General features: G+C 37.1%; 1 protein-coding gene across 1 annotated transcript in view; it reads right to left on the reverse strand.

Annotated features, from left to right (window-relative positions):
* Positions 1-1,364: 1,364 nt before the first annotated feature.
* Positions 1,365-20,142, reverse strand: part of FANCC (FA complementation group C) — a gene marked incomplete at its 3' end in the record, with an annotated part of 91,657 nt that continues 72,879 nt past the window's right edge. The window contains exons 9-15 of the mRNA XM_082336208.1: positions 19,100-19,152; positions 16,001-16,100; positions 11,214-11,289; positions 10,307-10,388; positions 6,484-6,655; positions 3,400-3,600; positions 1,365-1,508 (exon numbers count right to left, since the gene is read on the reverse strand). Of these exons, the coding sequence (XP_082192334.1) occupies positions 1,365-1,508; positions 3,400-3,600; positions 6,484-6,655; positions 10,307-10,388; positions 11,214-11,289; positions 16,001-16,100; positions 19,100-19,152 (828 nt within the window). The remainder of the gene's footprint in view (positions 1,509-3,399; positions 3,601-6,483; positions 6,656-10,306; positions 10,389-11,213; positions 11,290-16,000; positions 16,101-19,099; positions 19,153-20,142) is intronic.

Here is a 20,142-nt window from a genome sequence, read left to right on the forward strand (position 1 = left end):
TCATATGCTGGAATCAAATGTTACAAACATTAACAAACTGACTGAGAGGACATGTAACTTCTGTAACTTGGTCCGATATGACTCACTGGGAACAAAACTGTAAGAAATCAGTCAACAGCATTATGGAAAATATCCTTCCACTTCTTAGAGCCAAGGGATACTAAGTACGTTGTTTTTCTTTTCCCTTGCTCAAAAACAAATGCTACGTTCAGAAAGCTGTGTTAATTTAAGATACATGCCTCTTATTTTATATGCAAGAATAGTATTCCAAGTAGCATCTTTAAACATAGCCCAAGTGTTTACATGAAAGCTAGGTAATATATGAGAAGAAATTACTAAAAAGAGTTAAGATCCTTTGTCATTACTATTCTCCATGCTTATTTTTCTAGTTAAGCTAGAAACAGGTTCACAAAACTTCTTGGGACAACTAACTTTCCTAAGGGTAAAACAGTAAGCCATTGCTCCCTGTCCACGCTCTTTGCGTGAGACAAAAAAACTAAACAAAGAAGCAAGCAAGCTACCCCTGGACACAAAAAGGAAGGAGATGAGCTGCAACCACATGCTCTCTTCAGGAAACTTGGCCCTCAAACTGGAAAGTTTCCTTATGCCTATGTTGTGCTTGTCCTGTTTTGTCTGAATGAAAAAAGATTTCTTAAACGAATAATCAATAGCGTCAGTCGTGCCACACTGAAAATAGGCTGTACTGCAGGCAACCTTCTACCTGCAGTATCTGTTGACAGAGAGCAGCTATTGGTATAGTACTTTGCACAGGACACTGTCCTGTGAAAGCTGCAGTACTGAAAAAAAAATCATTTTGCAAATCTGAGAGGAGTTTCATTCTGGAAACATTTTCCAAAAGAACTAAAAGTTCAGGAAACATTGTTGATTTCCTGAGAACATAGAGTGCATTCACCATGAATCACTAACTCTCACTTGAGATCATCGTTAGTTTCATAAAAGCAGAATTATAGAACAAAACATTTTAGGAACAACTTACCAACGAAGTAATTGGATATGAGTTGCTAATAAAACCATGTGTAATTTGGGAGAAAACCTGATCCTTAGCCAGATAATCAACAAGGAGATGAGTGAACTGCTTTAAATGATGTAGGTCTCTTGTTAAAGAAGGTGCTCAGAACAAAATTTTCAACCATTTTTAATATTTACTGTAATGCTCTAAAAGGTTAACATTTCCAAACAAAGGATCATTTTCAAATATATACAAGGGAATACACAGTTGAGGGATATGCTTAAGTAGATATTTTTCTATCCTTGGTAACCTGCGGTGCAATACTGTTAATGAAAGTCTGACACCTGGATAAAGATCTGATTTGTTGGCTTGATAAATAGATGACATTCAGAATCTAATCTTTCAATGTTAGTTTTTGAAGAAGTTCATTCAGCAGCTTCACAGTCCTTTGGTTTTCTTTGCCATTATGGTTAATTCTGTATGCAGTACGGATAAGAAGGCTACAAACTTCTTTGCTTGTATCAGTTGTCTCAGTAATCTGAAGGGAAACAGAGAAGATGGGAAATAATGCAATTATGTTGCTAAGTACTAAGAATTCTCCGTTGATATTTGCAACAAAACCAGAGGTTTGTCCCTCACCACTGAACATATGAGATGCTCTGAGTTCAAAAGCAGCTGCTGCCCAAGGCGTCTCTTTTCATACATCTTGGTGGAACTGAGCAACTTTGAGATTTCTATTATTCTCTCAAATTTAAGTGAAACAAACCAAGAGGTCAAAAAGTTTATAATGGAAACACAAATGGATAGACAGTGTAACCATTTAGAAGTAATCTCCTTGGAAAACAACTAAAAGCACATGAAGGTTTTAGGTGGGTTTGGGGAGACAATTCAATTCTATAAAGCTTTCAAAAGTAGAAATAAATCCCCTCCCCAAAAGATGACAAAGTACCAGGAAAAGACCCTAAGTTGCACGTGTTGCAGATCAGGAAAGTCTTTACTCCACGTTATCTGCTGTGTTAATCCCAAAGTTCACTATGCTAACCAAAACCACTGCCATGCATTCCAGTTTGGTTCCACACCATTCTGCCTTTCATATATTGTCTTCAGGCTTTTTCAAGTCACATGGAAAACCTAGCTACACAGTAATGATTACACAGATACAGTCAAAATTAATCAGACCAACATACTCTGGCCTGCAACAGCTCATGACCACCCTGCACTGGGGAATACTCAGAGTTTTGAAAGTTAGTTATGTTGCTTTCTATAAAGAAATAAGAAATTGCCTTCAGTCTTCCTGAAGCGGTTTAAAGCAGCAGACTAGTATATTACAGCATCACTGCTCAACAGTCACACTCCTCAAAAGAGAAATACTAAAACTAGCAGACTGTAAAAATACATACGACCCCCCTAATTTTATTATTACATTCTTATGCTAAGCAGAAATCGATCATTTGTGAACCTACACCTAAAATGCTAGAAATATCTTAGCCCTTCTTAAACAGAAAAATGTTATGTCTGTTTAGTCAGCCAGAAGGAATAACCACCAAAATAGGTTTCCAGCTCCCCGTGTCATAAAATCATACTCCTTATACATGCCATACACCCTATATGGATGGAAGAGCACACTGCTGCTGAACGGAAAAATCTTTTGGAAAGGTAAAGCCACACACTGGCCCCAGACCTGCTTACACAGGAGGCTTGTACTTCTTAAAAGAGTATGGTTTTATAGTTAGAGAGGAATAAATTCCTAACCTCATACTGAGATAGCGCTGTTTATCTTGAGAGACACAAACACATTATACTGTTTGCACCAATATACCTGAAGGCTCTCATCAACAATAGCAAGATATTGTGGCATGCTTCCAATGTTTTACTCCTCTTCAGCTTTTTTCACACGCTAAGTGACACTCTCTCAGGTCTTCGTTCTTTTTTCCTCTCAATTATTACACCGTTTTCCTCTCTGGCTTTGCTAAAGCACCAAGCTTCTGCCTCATCAATGATAACACCTAGTAACTAGCTGTTTTACATAATGGAAAACAGAGAGAAGACAGTCCCGTCATCTCTGAAGCAGCTGGGTAATTAAGGGAGTGATTTATAACTGGGAAAAGTAAAATGTTTGCACATGCTATCTATGCCAGGTGTAAATGAACCGTAGGTATCCCTTAACTGTAAGCTACTACTCCAAATATTTGTGCAGCTGTATAGTCAGGACAGCAACCTTTTCAGTGAGATCTTGTCAAGAAGTGTCAGGAAGGAAAATATTTTGACTGTAGCTGAAACAGATATGTACCAGGTTAGGTATAGTTGCTGTAGTGGTGATCTTCTTTAATTCTCTGTTATGTATTTTCATTAAGAGGTAGGAACTTAAATCCAAAATAGTAACAAAATATATTTTACTTAAACTGAAAAAAAAAGGAAGAAACACTTACATGGTAAATAAATTCCTGGGCAATCATATGTCCACCAGAAGAAAAGAGCAAGAAGTTGGTAAGAAGATGTGTTATAAGATGTTGGTTACCACACTGCTGTGTATCTGCTACACAGTGTACAGCAGCCTCCACATCTTTGACAGAAAGGGCTGTACAGCTGAAGAGTGTCATTAGATGATTGTAGACTGCTTGAGCTTCTACCTGTAGGAAACAATTTCAAAGGATGCAGGATCAGAGAAGAGTAAAGGTCATACCTATGGTATTTTTCGTTTGGATTTATTCACTAACAGGAAACTGAATCCTTGGCAGAAACTACCCAAACATGAAAAGACTTTGAATTTAAGCAGCAGGGAGAACAGGGAAGGAAGGGCTATACACATTTCTTTTACACTGATTCACACACACAGAGGTGGACAGAACGGATTTTTTAACTCTCTTTGGTCTTGCAAACTAAGCAGGAAGGGCATCAAGCCAGGATTTGACCTTTTTTAATAATAAAAGGAAATGGAGAAAGTCCCTCAGCAGAACATGGTCAGATTTTTGCATTGTGAGAAAAAGAACAGAGACTCCTCAAGGGCTCATTTCAGAATTGCTTCTACAAATCAATTAAATCTCCATGCAACCTGACCTCGCTGATAAAAACTTCTGGTAAGAATGCAGTTTTTTCATTCTTCCTGTGTTGTTTTGCAACTTATGGTTTTACCTTTTGAGCTAGCCAATAAAAACTCATTTTTAGTGGGAGTAGAAAACGGAAGATTTTGGCACCTACACAATGGAAAAAGAACTATAAGCAACTATTACAAAAAATCCTAACAATAACTCTGTTCACTATATTAAAAATAAACCAAACAAACTGGTAGAAAAAACCAAAATGAGTAAGTGAACAATGGAAAGGAACAATGGAAAAATATACCACTGCAGACCCAAAGGAAAAGGACACATGTTTTTCAAGCATGTGCATCAGGACAATTTGTTTCAGTCATTTCCTTGACCTTGCTTTTCTCATCCCTGCCCTATTAACAATTGCACATAAAATAGTCTGAAAAAAGCTGCTATTCTTGAATTATGTCCACAATTACATGTGAGGAAACAAATGATATCAGCACCTAAAGAAAAGTAACTGGAATTCTTCAAGATTCTTTATCCTTCTGTGCATCCTATTCTTGGTGTGCCTCTATCCCATGGAGACTGATAGTAGTAGGCTCTGCTCCATGAGCTCACATACCCTAAGAGACTCACTGCCAAAGTCACTATGACCAACCTCCAAGTTTTGTTCCTCCAATGTTTCAGAGTCTAAAGGTATGAAAGGACTCCAACAAATGAATAAATATCGAGAAACAGAATATTCAGTCCTGCATATATGACTGAAGTCTAGTGAACAGCAAAACTAGCCTTTTTCTTCTTTAAATCATTTTAACCCTATGTATTCCACTCTTGCTGATATGTAAGCTGCTACCTAAAGTAAGTAGCAGGAAGACAAAATCTTAAGTCATGAGTGCATGCCTTTCAACATAAAAATATGCTGAATGAAAAGTCTTCCAGCTTGGCATCTGCCAGAAGTTCCCATCCCATCTTAATCCTTAACTGGTGAAAGGTGCAGGGGTTGAGGAGGAAACCACTGCATTTGAAAGAGCTGAGAGCTAACCTGCCAAAGGACAAATTAAAAGAAAAAGCAAGTATCTAACTAAAGGCAGAAGCTTTGCATGAACTGTGAGAATGCTTCTGAAGTAGCCTGACCTGTGGGAAAAAAAAAGTCTTAGTTGAAGTAACTAGAGAAAAGAATCATAATGAACTGAAATATTAGACCTCTGGGAACAGATGAGTAACTGTGTGGGCTGTCAGTGGAAAAGCTTTTTTCTCACTAAAGTTTGTCATACATTATGACAGAATAACAAACTGATAGAACAGGGGACATGAACAGGGAGATGATTATATATACGGGACAACGTGATTTCATTCTGTGGTGCTGGAGTTAGAACAATGTTCCATACCTAGATCTGCACCTATAGCCCTTCAGTTTCATTCACTCATGTTTATTGCTTGGGTATTGCCTTCCTTCCCAAAACTGCATTCTAAAACCAGCCCTGGTTTCTTTACTTCACTGTAGCTCTAACCTAGCTCTGCTCAGCCAACATTCCACTCCCACTCCTAGACTATAAGAAATTAAAGAGAAAAAAAATTTAAAAGTGATTGGATGTGAGCTTGAGTTTGTAGTGCCATCTGGGTGGCGGGAGGGAAAGGGAAGGAAATAAAGTATTGCAGAACACGCTGTTGTGCATTGAGATGTAAAATGAAAGCATGATGTTTTACTAGCATGATGTACTGAGCTGCATTTTTAAATCAAACAGAATCCATTTTCAAATTAAGGAAAACTAGAGATGCTACAGCCAGATTTTGAATCTGGGCTTTGTAGATCAGATTGCTTGGGCTAGTTCAAACTTGCATAATACGTTTAAATTAAAGGTTTTCGTGTATTTGCATGCATACACAGACACACAGCACTCTTCATGCAGTACAGCGCGTGAGGTTAGAACACTGCTTCCTTCTGTTAGAAAAATAGCATGTGGGAATATAACACTTGTTACAATCTCATACATGCCAAAAGTCAGTAAAGATACATAAGAGAAATCAGAATAGATGGGCAAGGTTAGGATTCAGGGCTGCGTCTGATAAGTATCTTTACCGCTTCATCTGCTGTTGTGATTTCTCTTGTGTTTCTTTCTCAGAAGATGCCATAACACAGGAATGCTGTATTCTGCCACACAGTGATTTAAAAAATACCACTCCTAGAGTAGTTTTACTTGTGATTAAAAGCACCCATGTTATTCAAAAGAAAGTCAAGGTGTTAATCTACATACTACACTATAAAGACGAAAAATGTTTTCCAAATGTCACCAAGAAAATCCACAAAAATTATCTTTCAACTTCTTCACTGCAACACAATTCTGAGAAGACCTTGTAAAGCCAAAACCTTCTTCAGTGTAGACCTTTCATTTTTCTGGTGTGCACTACTTGTTTTATAGCAATAAGATATAAGCAGACTATTGACTGCTTATTGCTGCTTACTGTTTCTATATTACCCACCATTGTTTGAGTCCTTTGTTGATTTTCATTCTGAGGACAGTAGTAAAATGCCAGCAGCCACAGCAAAGCATCTGGTTCTACAGCAGCCTTCAGTAATTGTTCTGCTGCAATATCCAGCCATTCTCCAAAACGAGCAACCAAAAACCAGATTTCAAAAAGGTCAGCAAGAGAACTGGAAAATAACAAAGACACAATGAAGTATGATACTTAACATTTTTTAAATGTCTCAAGTTAACTGCAAAGGGTGCTGGCATGAAAATAAAAATCGTTAAACTACTCTTCAACAAATAATGCCTTACCTGCTAAGCATACAGCCATGTACTACTCTATTATCTGCAGTCATGATCAAATGAGACGTACCCAGTGCTACTAACAGATTAATTTTGTCAGTAGAACAGACTACCCATAACACCAGTTTCTAATAAACTGGGACAAAATACTATGTATTAAAATATACATCATAAAATTAAACCTTATTGTTTATACTCTCCAGCTGAAGGATTTTCAAAACTTTAAATCATATCTCAGGTGTTGTATTCTAACATACTGTTGCCTTATATTGTCTCCCAGTTTCTCTCTGTTGCTTTCCAGGGTTATTTTCTGGGTTTTGGTAATTCATGAGGCACATGTTTTTTGGTAATTCATGAGGCATTACATTTAGATGGAGTTTAGATAAAGTTTTTAAGGATATTCATCTCCTGATTCTTAAAAGTCAGGTCCTCCTTAATGAAAATTTTGAAGGTATTTACAACTGGGTTACTGCAGTAAGAAAAAGAAAGGTAAGAATGCACCACAGCTCATCTCTACACTTTCTCATATATACTCTTCTGAAGTTAAGATAAGACTAAAGAAAAGAGAAATAATGGGGAGATGTAAACTAATGGTAGGTGTCTCCGAAGCGAAAAGTCAAACTGAGTGTGAAAGGAAGCACAGACAGGACAGCTGGAAGGAGATTAAGAACCAGGAACAACTATTCCTATTAAGTTTGGCAAAAGTTTGAAGAATCAGAGGTTTTTCTTATGTTTTATTTCTGGGGACTCCAGGAGCTGCTGTGCCACCCTTCCCAGGAAACTCCAAGAGATCTTAGGAATTTCAGGAGTTGATGAAGTTGCCTGATACCATCACGTCATCTGGGGAACGTGACAAGGTCATAGTTGGAATAAACTGCTTTATCCTGAAGACTTTCTGGAGGTGGGAGGCACAGTTTTATGGATGAAGGTGTGATGTGTGCAGATAGTATTCTATGTCTGGAGTATACTGGTGACTGTGACAGGTGTCCCAGAAATTACTGATCCTATAAATGGTATTGTCTCTATGCCACAGAATCTCAGGGTCTCAAAACCCAAATCCACCACATCAGTATTTTTGGATAAGTGTGATCACTGACATCAGACATAAGAGGTTGATATAAAGTGACAGAGAGTCATAGAGAGAAAACAGAGTACTGAGGTGACTGCTATAAAAGTTACCATTGTTGATATTCCGCAGCTTTTGGAGGGGCAGCAGCATGGCTCAGACTGCAGGGAACTAGAGATGTGTGACAAAATCTGAGACTGAAATTCCTTAACTAAAGGAACAGGATCTGCACTGGTAAAGTCTTTGAAGATACTAGAATCTGGAAATGCAACTTAAAAACCTTTGAAAAAAACAAACAAATGTGATAGCAATCTAGGACAACAGCCCTCACCTCAGCAAAATAATCTACTTATCTGACCATAATTCAATGCTGTGACAATGTAAGTGTATAAGCTAGCTCTGAAACCCAGTGATGTAAAATCAAAGATGAAATTTAATTAAAAGTTAATTACTGAGAACAGCTAACTATACTTAGGGTAATACTGACACTATTTATGACTGGAAGTGTTCATAGCTCAAAGGGTAAATACAAGTCCTTAAACTTTAAGCATTACACTAATTTTAACAGGTACTTAGCAGAATAGAATTTAATTCTTGCCTAGAGAGCCTAGGCATCACTGCACTTACAACTCACCATAATTTTCCTGTACCATCACAGTGCTTGGTTTTGAGTCGTGTACCCTCCACTTCTGCCCCCACTGCTGTTTCTACCCGCTCTGTAGTGGCACCTATGTCAACTGCTCCACTGCCATTGCCAAAAGAGACCCTTCACTTTTTCTGGGACTTTCCCCCGCAAAATGTACATCAGTTGATTTCTGGTTTAAAATGTCACACAATATTTACTGTTCACTGAGATGACTACATGTGATAATAAATAATGGCACAGAAGCAATCTGTTGATTAGAAGTACACACAAAGGACCTTGCTGTAAGACTTACATTTGGTGTAAAATAAAACCATTGAAAAACAAGCTATATAAACAGAGAGCACTGACTATAAGAAGCAAGAGAATATGCTGTATAGTAGTATTTTTTGCTCCTCTGTTAATCTTATTAAGTAGAAAGGATGGAGAATCAGGAATAAAGCAATAAAAAAAAAAATACAGTTTGCTCATGGATATTAGTATTTAAAAACTTAAGCCAGATCCATTTTCTTTGTAACTGAGAGGGTTTGCTGGAAACCATAATGGTTGCACAAGTTCTAAAGGAAGTAAGAGGATATTCTAGCAAGTACAATACTTTTCAAACTAGTGTACTATCGAAGCAAAGGGGGAAAAAGACAAAAGGAGAACAGACCTGCTTCTATTATTGTAACACATCATAATGGATGATATTTGGTTTATTTGTTTGTACTAAGTTTGAGTTATGTGTTTCTTTAAGAAGCCAGGGTCAGCTACTGGTCACACTCCAAGGGCAGAAAGGTTTGACAGCCTTCAGGGATGAAGAGGCGAGACGTAGCACTGAACTGGAGCTCACACAGAAAGTGAGAAGCAGCCAGCAGCCAGCCCGGCCTCAGAGGGAACAGGAAAAAGCTTTTTTTCTGCCACTCAACAATAAAAATAAAAGCCTCCATGAGTTAACTGAAACCAAGCATGGATGCAAGTATCTGCCTTCCAGGACACAGGGGAACAGTTGGGTATCTTGTTTTCAAAGAAATCTCTGATTTCTTTGAATTTAAAAGCTGTTCAGTATTCTGTGGGAAGCTCACTCTCGGAACAGATCTAAGCAGACTTGTATCCAAGCTCTAGGCAAGTCAGGTCTCATCATACACTTGATAAGAAAGAATTACAGGGCAGCAATAGATAGAGATGTCTCTTTTTTCATTCTTTTCATATAGTCGTAGAGCATCTACTACCAAAGCAGAATTCATGTAGACAAACACTATCATTCATTATAGTAACTATTTGGACAAAAGAAGCTAAGGGCAACAGGTCAGAAACACGGGGTGTCAGCTCAGAGAGTAATACAACAAACAGTGATACTGCAGTCCAGCAGTCATACCTTTATGAAAAACATCTAGAAGTTTGAAGTTTGGATGTTTGCACAAGCCTGCAGAAAGCCAATACAATCTCCTTCATAAAACAGTACCGCTCACAACAGGCTCTTTCCAACACTAGCTGCTTTTCTGGTTGGAAGAGTTGTCTTGTTATTCAACCCAGAATAAGTTTTTAAAGTTGTGGGGGAGAAATGGGAGAGTAGGCAAGTAAGCATTTCTGTTATACACCTAGCTATTTGCTGAAATGAAAAGAACAAGATTTTGTTTACTCAGAGGCTTATTGGTCAGGTCTATAGGTGCTACAAAGTTCAGGTTCAGGAAGTAATCTAGGCCCTATTCTTTAAACCAAGGCTCTATTTAGAGAATAATAAGAAAATGATGAAATGTAGCCACTAGAGACTTTAAATGACATGACTTTTCACAAAGTAACATATGCAAAGGACAAAAAGTTAGAAAGTGTAATACTGCTTACCTAATGTTTGTATCTTCCACTAATGCTTTGAGCATATCCGAAATGTGTTTCAAGTGTTGAGACCAGTGTGTGGTTGGCAATTCTGAGGAGGGAGGATGAAAATAAAACCTTAAAAGTCTAGTCTGTCCAACTAGAATAGAATAGTGAAATTAACCATATTAAGCTAGCATTAAAATTTGTGCAACTTGATTCAGTTATCACAAAGCATTTAAAATTTCATTTAAAAATTTCCCAATTTTCAACAACACCTATTACTGTGTTTCTTAGAACAATTAATTGACAAAGCCTTGTGAGGAAGTACAGCTAGGAATATTCAAATGAGGCTGATGTACCCTTGTGTAAATGCTACCTCAATATTAAATATATCATCAGTGGAGTAAAATTCCCAGAGACTCTCGTACTGAGCTGAAATTATTGTTCATGAAAAACTGTACCACACTGAGCAGTGGTTTCTTGATCTATAAAAATGGGAAACCTGAAAAAAGTATTAGGTTTGCAGTCTAAAAGATCATCAGAATTCAAGCTTCAGAGACAAACAGCAAGGCTATTTCTTGTAATATACATATGAAAAATTTCATAATGACAATTACTAATATTATAAGATAAGAATATTTAGTATTTTTACAGTCTCAGTAACTTGTCTTCATTCCTACAAAATTATGCACTTTTTCTTTGTTATTCACTTCTGGTTTAGTTTTCTTTAAAGTTACATCTCTATTATTGTTACATAAGAATTAGATGTTCCTGCAAAAAAATACATTAAAAGAATACTATTAAAATTGCTAAGTCAACACACCCTATTTAGGAAATGGCAAAATTTTGTCTTCATCCCTTTTAAAGTTATTTTAAGACATATACAGATCACGCATGTTGGCTAACGCTGCAAATATTTCATGAAGAAACTTACCAAGAGGACGTCTGAGTAAAGCTGTTACAAGAGGCTGGTGATGGTAAGGGAAGTAGGCCTTCATTGGAAATTTATGCTAAGATACAAAATCGTTATTTTAAGAGCTTTCTGGTCAGTTTTCAAAACAAACCCACAGTGAACAATCTCATCTAAGGTAGTAATTAACAATACAGACTGAAGCAAGAGAACACAAAAACTCTACACTTAATTTTCGGATTTTGCATAAAGAAAGAAGGGGGATAGTTAGGAAAATCTTGCTTAGGAAAAGTAATTATTTATGGATTTTTAAAATACATGCATTAAAAAAGGTTCAGACTATGAAGAAAATTACATCTTAATATTCTTAGGCTTTTTCCCTGTAATTACAAACATCTTCACTCTTAATATGCAGAGGTTAAAACAGACACTAATTAGTTTAATTTCATTTTCCAGTGTAAACAGGTTCACGGATCATATTAAACTAAGAATTAATAACATTACAAAATCTGAGAGTGTCATGTAGATTATTGCATTATGTTCAAAAATGGAAACCTGAAATTCTTAGGATCTGATTCAGCACAAGGTAGGGTGGTCATAGGTAACAGACTTGTCCTCCGTTTATCTGGGTACGTGCGATTTGTGTACTGTGAACATTGCTGCTTGTGTAATTGAGACTTGCAGCGGCATACCTTTAATCTTTTTGTTCTGCAAACATCTACTACAGGCACATCTAATGCGTAGCATGCATGTGCAAGTGCAATATGAACTCCCTTTGAGGTGGACTGAAAACTGGCTGAATGGCCAGACCCAGAGGGTGGTCATCAGTGGCAGAAAGTCTAGCTGGAGGCCAGTGACTAGCCGTGTACCCCAGGGGTCAATATTGGGTCCAGTCCTCTTTAACATCCTCATTAATGATCCAGATGATGAGGCAGTGTTCCCTCAGCAAGTTTGCTGATGACAACTGGGAGAAGTGGCTGATATGCTGGAGTCACGCTGCCATCCAGAGGGACCTTAACAGGCTAGAGACACAGGCTGACAGGAACCTCATGAAGTTCAACAAGGAGGAAGTATAAAGTACTGCACCTCAGAAGGAACAACCCCAGGCACCAGTACATGCTGGGAGCCAACCAGTTGGAAAGCAGTTTTGCAGAAAAGGACCTGGGGGTCCTGGTGGACACCAAGTTGAACGTGAGCCAGCAGTGTGCCCTTGTGGCAAAGGCAGCGAATGGTATCTTGAGCTGCATTAGGCAAAGGATTGCCAGCAGGTCGAGAGAGGTGATCCTTCCCCTCAGCACCAGTGAGCAGCCACTCCAGCAGCCAAACCTGGAGCACTCTATCCAGATGTAGGCTCCTTAGTACAAGAGAGACATGGACGTACTGGAGAGAGTTCAACAAAGGGCTACAAGGATGATTAAGAGACTGGAGCATCTCTCCTATGAGGAAAGGCTGAGAGAGTCTGGAGAAGAGAAGACTCGAGGGGGATCTTATCAATGTATATAAATACCTGAAGGGAGGGTTTAAAGAAGATGGAGCTAGGCTGTCTTCAGTGGTGCCCAGTAACAGGACCAGAGGCAATAGGCACAAATTGAAACACAGGAGGTTCTGTCTGAATATCAGATTTTTTTTTTTTTTTTTTTTTTACTGTGAGGGTGACTGAGCACTGGCACAGGTTGCCCAGAGGGGTTTCAGAGTCTCAGTCCTTGGAGATACTCAAAAGCCAACTGGACAGGGTCCTGGGCAACGGGTTCTGGGTGGCCCTGCTTGAGCTGGGGGGCTGGATAAGATGACCTCCAGAGGTCCCTTCCAACCTCAGCCACTCTATGATTCTGTCATTTCAGTCTTCAAGTCTTCTTACCAATGACCTTCAAAAGCTTCTGTCTCCTTTCTTTAAGAATAAGAGACTATTTAGCAAATAGATAACCTCTTGAAACACAGACTGGGAATACAGACTCTATAAAATGTGATAAATTTCTAAATCAAACGAAGACTGTATTTAGTGACTCATTTCTTTTGGGATATACATGCATGTATCTTATAAACAAATGGAATGACATATTCTCTCTCTACTCCTTTTTTTGTTCTGTAAACAACAGTAAATTGAAATTACAGCACGCTAATATATACAGTATTCTCAGACAGTCTATGTATCACTGGTATGGTAAGACTCTAAAGGTCTACGTGTCAAGTTAATTAATTAGGTTAATTAAAAATTAATAATCCCTATAGTAAAGTATGCATGTAGCAAATTAGCTTGCACCAAAAATCCCCATGAAAAAGCAGCCCTTGACACAGTTAGTAGTAGCCAAGACAACCCACAGCATGAGTTACGTATGAAAACAGTATTGTAAAGTAAGTGAAAAACAGTTTTCATCGTACTGTTTAAGCAAAGCAAAAAATGTTTGCTTCCTATCATACAAACACAGTATTTTAGGCAGTTATTTCTCTACATAAGCCATCACAAAGTGCCAAACAAGGTACAAAGAGACAGAATGAGTTTGGATGTGGCTGGTTATAATAATAGCCATGATGTATAACAGGAAATAAAAGTTGAACACTATTTAAAACAATTAAAACACTGACAATTCTGAAATGATCAAGGAAAAATAATCCTGGAGAAATTATAATTTCAATCAAATAAAAACATGAACTTTAAGTTCATAAATTTACAAGTAACGTGACCCAAATATCCTTAGGTCAGCTTTCACTGCCATCACAAACTTCAAGAAATCTGCTTGTACAAAACATGGAAGGGATTATCCCAAGGGATCTCAGTACACCCATTCTTAAATTTCTTATTCAACGACTACACAAATGGTCTTTTTTCCTAAGCAAGTTTAAAATCCATGTTCCATTTATACCTTTTTCAGTCTCCCAAAACACAGAGGAAATAAGACTATTCCTAAACCCTGTAGCACTGTTTTTTCACACTCTTCAGCTTTCTTCTGCCAGACCTTGTTCTCTCTAAATGGTCTACAAAGTTATTAGAAAAGACAGCTATTTCTGACAGTTGCCACACTGCAACAGAGAATCGTTCTCCTACCTTGCAAACTTGTGCAACTGCCAGTCATGAGCTGGTTCTTTTGAAAATTTTGTGGACGCATCTGTTTGCCTACCCTTTTTTCGATTAACTGTACTATAAATTCCTAAGGTCTCAGATGACCCAGCCAGAATCCTCTTCATCCTCTGTCATTAATAGTTTTACCATTCCTCTGTGAAATGGTAATGGAGCACATTATGTCCTGTCAAGGGCATCCAGATACCACAGAGATGGGTGCCTTATGAATATATGTAATATTGGTATGGCAAAAAAATATGATCTGACTGATTTAAACAAAGCTTAGGAAGCAGTCTGTGCCTGCATTTTTGTATGCCAGCTGTTAATTAACATTATGGCTGATTCATAAACTATGAAACAAGGGGTTTTAAATTCTAATATTAATTATAATACCTTAATTAGAGCACCATGAATTAAACTGTATACAAGTTAAACAGAGGAAACTTAACATTTAAAACCACTTCAAAAAAGTGGGCAATAGTCCATGTCGCAATACCAGCAGGTGAAGGACTTTCACCCTGAAGCAAATGCAACACCTGCACAACAGGATTAGCCCTTGGGTGTCTGATGGGTGGGGAATCTTTACTTGTGTTCTCCACCCAGTCACCCCCAGCTGGGGCTACACTGTGCTGCTGCCATGCAGTCAGGATGGCATAAAATTAACATGCACAGCACCTATATATTAAGCAAGACACCCGCAGTTTCATCCTTAATTCACATTGCCTAAAGCTAGAAGATGGATTCAATCACACTGCTAATAAAGAGGACAGTACGTCACAAGTTCCAAGAAGTCCCAAAATTTTCTTAACTACCATCCCCTCAAAAAGATGCAAAAATCAAAGGAAGTGGAAATTTTCTTAAGTCTAAAGTGAAAGCTATTAAATGATAAGATACTCTCCAAACTTACATCATATGATTTGGAGTTAAACAACCAAACAAAATGGTCAGGATGTGAAATGACAGTGTGATTTGGGAACCTGAAAAGAAGTTTACAACCTATAAACAAGACAAGACTTTTTTGTATCTCCATTTTGAAATTTAAAAATAAGAAACTGATCCTGTTCTTGTTTAAATTAATACATACAAAATTAATTCTACTTAATTCAGTTTAGTAAAACCTGTATAAAAATCTGTGCAGAAGAAGAGACACTAAGCTGGAAAATTTGAAGCTTTAGACTAATGAAAAATTTCCGAGGCTACTGTTGAAGACCAGAAACTGAAACCAGTATGTATTCTGTGTCTTCTACCTTTTGAACAGACAAATCCGACTATTCGGTGTCCTACTTACAATTATTTGGGGGAACAGGGATGGGGTTATTAATTATCTCTGTTGCATTTATTATCAGAAACCCTGCTACTGCAAAACAAAAATGCATCTAAAGTTTTTCATCCTTTCTATCAAAGATGGATGATCACGATCATGTTCAATACACAGGCAGAAACTTCAGCACCAGGGGAACTGCCTCTGCGAAATAGCACAGTTTAGGCTGCAGGATTACTCCAGGACAAAGCCAGGTAAATTGCTTTACATATTGGTTTCACACTATAATTTTATTCATTTTATTATTTTATTTATTATATTTAGTTGAAAATGTTTGAACTGAACTTTGGCATGTATATACAGCTTTAGAGAGATGCTGCTATTCAGCTCATTATATTCAGTCACCATTCTTAACAGTAGCATTGATCTTCTCTTGTGAAATTTCATACCTTCTCACTGAAAAGAAACATTAAGAAATAGATCTTGACTAACCTGCTTGTTTTCATTCTGATGAGCCTGAAGGAAGAGCTGTGTAAACACCTGTATTATGGTCATAACTTCTGGAGTTCCATCAGTTTCCAGCAGTGCATTCCTAAGCATTAAAAAGTTAGATTATGACAGATCAGATAGTTAGTCTGCCCACCACACTACTGTTAATTGAAATGAAGAGAAAAAAAAAAAGGTACATTCTTTGTATGCTGTAGATTCAAGCTGTGTCTGAGCTCATTATCCCAGTGTGGGAACTGATAGAAATACTAACTTTGCAGGCTTTTTTATTTTATTTTTACTTAAAAAAAACATATGCAACTCCTACAAATAAACTAGATTTAGTAAGTATACATGCAATATACATGCAGACACACATAATTTACCCTACCAATAGGGAAAAAAAGTATAAAATTAAAAAAGAGGCTACCACAACTTTATTAGGCAAATTTGGCACCTGAACAGTCTTATTGGGTTCAGAGCAACTATTCCCATGCCTACAGTTAAGCATACTTTACTGTTTTGTGGGACTGCATCCCATAGGCCATCTCAAATTAGAGAGAAAGTACAATCTAGTACAATCTCCTGGGATATAGTACCTGGAGCAAAAAATAAATTAAAAAAAAATCCTGACTTAAACTGTTAAATATAGCACTCCTACTAGAGCCAGGGAAACAAACAAACAAAACTTGTTGATCAAATTTAGAAGTTACATATTTAAAAAGCTACACAAGGAGACTGAGCTTAAATAGTATCTCTGCTGTTCAGTCACTGTGACTCCTTAGTGATCATTAAGCAATGAATCACAAGCACAAAGAGAAATGAGTATATACCAAAGGCATACTTTAGATCAGTAATTGCTACAGATTTAGTTAGGAACCAATGCATTCCAACATGTTTTCAATGGTGAAATAATAAAATTCACTCTGGAGGTTCAGGAAGGTGAATGCTTTAACTGGCCTTCCATAGGGCATAATGTAACCTTGAGCAAATAGAGCAGAAAAACATATGGGCAGCAAAGTGTAATTTTCATTCTCTTATTTGAAAGACATGTAATAGTAAGAAGAAAAAATGTTCAAAGTAAGCTGCCACTGAGATATGTTTTTTATTAGAGAATTGTTTCACTCTTTCCCTAACGAACTAAAAGATAAGAACAGCTAACACATTACTGTAACAGAGAAATTTCACAAAACTACAGGCACATATAATCAATAATATAAACACAAGAAATAGTACACAGAAACTCAAGACAGTCTAGGTGTGTGGACTTCTGTGTAGCCTCACACAGCAACAAAATAAGCTTCTACTTGGGAAATAAATACACAAGTTAATATCCCTGAGAGAAAACAATTTAGCACAATCAACCTCAATAAAAAGCACGCAAATAGCAGGAAACGTTGTTCCTCAAAGAGACACAATGCTTAGATCTGTGCTCCTAACAGAATATTAGACCCCAAAATAAAAGGAGTTTTCTGCCAGGTGTAGAAACATAACACAGTTTCCAAACAATGAAGTGCAAGTTCTATATTGGCAGCTCTCTATAATCTCACATGTGACACATCTAGAATAGTATCTTAACATCTGCACACCACTTTATAATAGCTGGAAGGATGTCAGAGAAATACAACACAAATGAACACAAAGTTGCAGAAACCAGTTGGTCTGCAAAAGCCAGCTAACATATATAGCTTCACTTACTACCAAGAGGACCTGAAACATAGTCTTTTTAAAACATACAAAAGGTTTAATACTGGCAATGTAGAGGAACAAGCATACTAAGCAGAAACAACAGAAAACAAAAAAAGGAGCAGAAATGTAGGCTGAGCAACAGGAAAACATGATTAATTTCTAAGACGATTTGGAACATTAATACAAGTGCAAAGTTTTATTAGGAAATACTCTGCTAGACAAAGATCTGCATTATCTAAGAAACACCATCTCATCCATTTCTACTATCTACCGAAAGGAAAGGGTGCCGAAGAGTTACATAGTCTTGTGTTATTTTTAGAAAATATTTTATATACCATGACCCTAAATAAGCCAAGAACCTTGAACAATTTTTTCTCCCTATACCATCACAATATACAGCCTCCAGCCTAAGACATTAGCACAGGTCTGTTGAAGTCGCATCAATTTGCAAGTGCATTTTGCTTTGGGAAAGTGACTGGTCTCAGCTATTCAGAAAATGTAGACACTGGACTACAGCCCCAGAAAGGACTGCCATAGCAATAGCTGCCGCGTGGGTCCACGCTCACAATACAGCAGTCTAGAGTTTCTACAGCAAAGACTCTTCTGTTAGTTTCTGCACAAACCTAAATATGCACACAGACACACAAATGCCCCCAAACATGTGCAGCTGGGAGCCCTTTTTTCTTAAAAAGGAAGACACTTGATGAACAAAGAACATCAGTCGCTAAATACATTATTGTTGTATCAAAACTGTAATACTGATAACCCCAGCAGTAGATCTACTTAAAAAAAAAGATAAAATAATAAGTCAAGTGAAGTGAAGAGAAAAAGCCACTGAACACTGAGTACAAAGGACTGGAAGCCCCCATGTGGTAAACGATATATATTGCTTCAAAATAATCTTAATGCATTCAAAACCAAACTCATTATTAACAGGCAGATCAGTAGTTTAATGCCATTAAGATCTTATCAGATATCAATCCTGAAGACTATTAACATAACGTAAAATAGGCTACACTGGTAAATGCAAATGTTTTAGCTAAATTCCATCTTCATGCTGGCATGGGCCAAGCCATTTCAGCATTTATAATTTTCACCTCTCAAATCATATTTCAATCACAAATCTCTAGTGAAGTACAAAATAAATTATAAATTTTAAAGGCTAAAATACAATGTAGTCAACTGTATCAATGATTATTATAATGTAACTTCTATATAAAGTTCACAAGATTTTTAACATTTTTCATTATTTCCACTATATTACACAGAAGGGGACACTAAGGCATACAGCTAAAGAAAAAGACATCCTGAAATTGTAATACATCCCAGATTAGTATACTCCTTCTTCTCATGAAGAAAACCTCAATGTATAAACTAATCATTTGAAACACGTCCCGCTATAATTTCAAAACTTACTTGAAAATTTCATTAACAATTCTGAAAATGGCAGGATGGCTTGCTGCTTGTGGCTGTTTTGATAAACAAATGAAAGAAAATTAGTCATAAATAAGAAACAACTCAAACAACTGCCACCATATAGTTGACAGCTTAACTCATGCATGCTATTAGACTGCAATTACTAAACTGTAAATCTCAAATCAACTCTTACTAAATCCTCAGATTTTCTCAGGATTAGGTTCTTCAAAATAACTACGTCAGAGTCATGGAAGGAGATCCACTGCAATACCAAGCAGGCTAAACAGCTGATAAATGCAAGCACCTGGGATCTCAGACTGTTTAAGACAACGATCACTAAAAATACTAAAAGTGGCAGATAGAACAGGTTGTTGCATGCGATTGCTGGAGGCATGAGACAGAGAGCAGATTTACAAAAAGCTGTTTTCTCCTCTTCACAGACAACCCCTTTTGGATGGGCTTTGAGATTCTTGCTCCATCTTCAAAATTAAATTCCAGAAGTTAAATTTATTTTATCGCCTTTGTCTTTAATACTACAATACACATTTTCGTCCAAGACATTTTTTTCACAGTACTATCTTCTGTGAATTTCAGAGTTGCTAGTACAAGCTAAATATGTCAGTGCATCAAAATGTATTTTTTTAAAACTAGTGAAGCTTTTTATCATGCTACCACACAAAAGACTGTTTTGAGAAAGTTGTTATACTAAACATGCACTAGTAAATACACTACTTTCTAATCCCATATTCTTAAATTCTAAGATTTATTAGGCTTTTATAGAGCACCAAGAATAACTGCTTACACATTCCCCAAAGTGTATTTGCCTAAGTTAAAAAAGAAACTCACGCTTTGTGCTTCTGAAGTTAGCACCTGAAGATTTGATGAGAATATAGTTCTTGAACAATGCAGAGCAATGCATGCGTAATAAAATGCATTCTATAAACTTCGGGATGCATAGAAGGAATAGTGTTTATAAATGGCATTTATTGTAACAGCTTTAACTGCCTGATGCACTATTCCAAAGAAAACTCTTATGCGTTTGT

The sequence above is a fragment of the Platalea leucorodia genome (genome assembly GCF_965183815.1).
Source record: "Platalea leucorodia genome assembly, chromosome: Z".
Lineage (NCBI taxonomy): Eukaryota > Metazoa > Chordata > Aves > Pelecaniformes > Threskiornithidae > Platalea > Platalea leucorodia.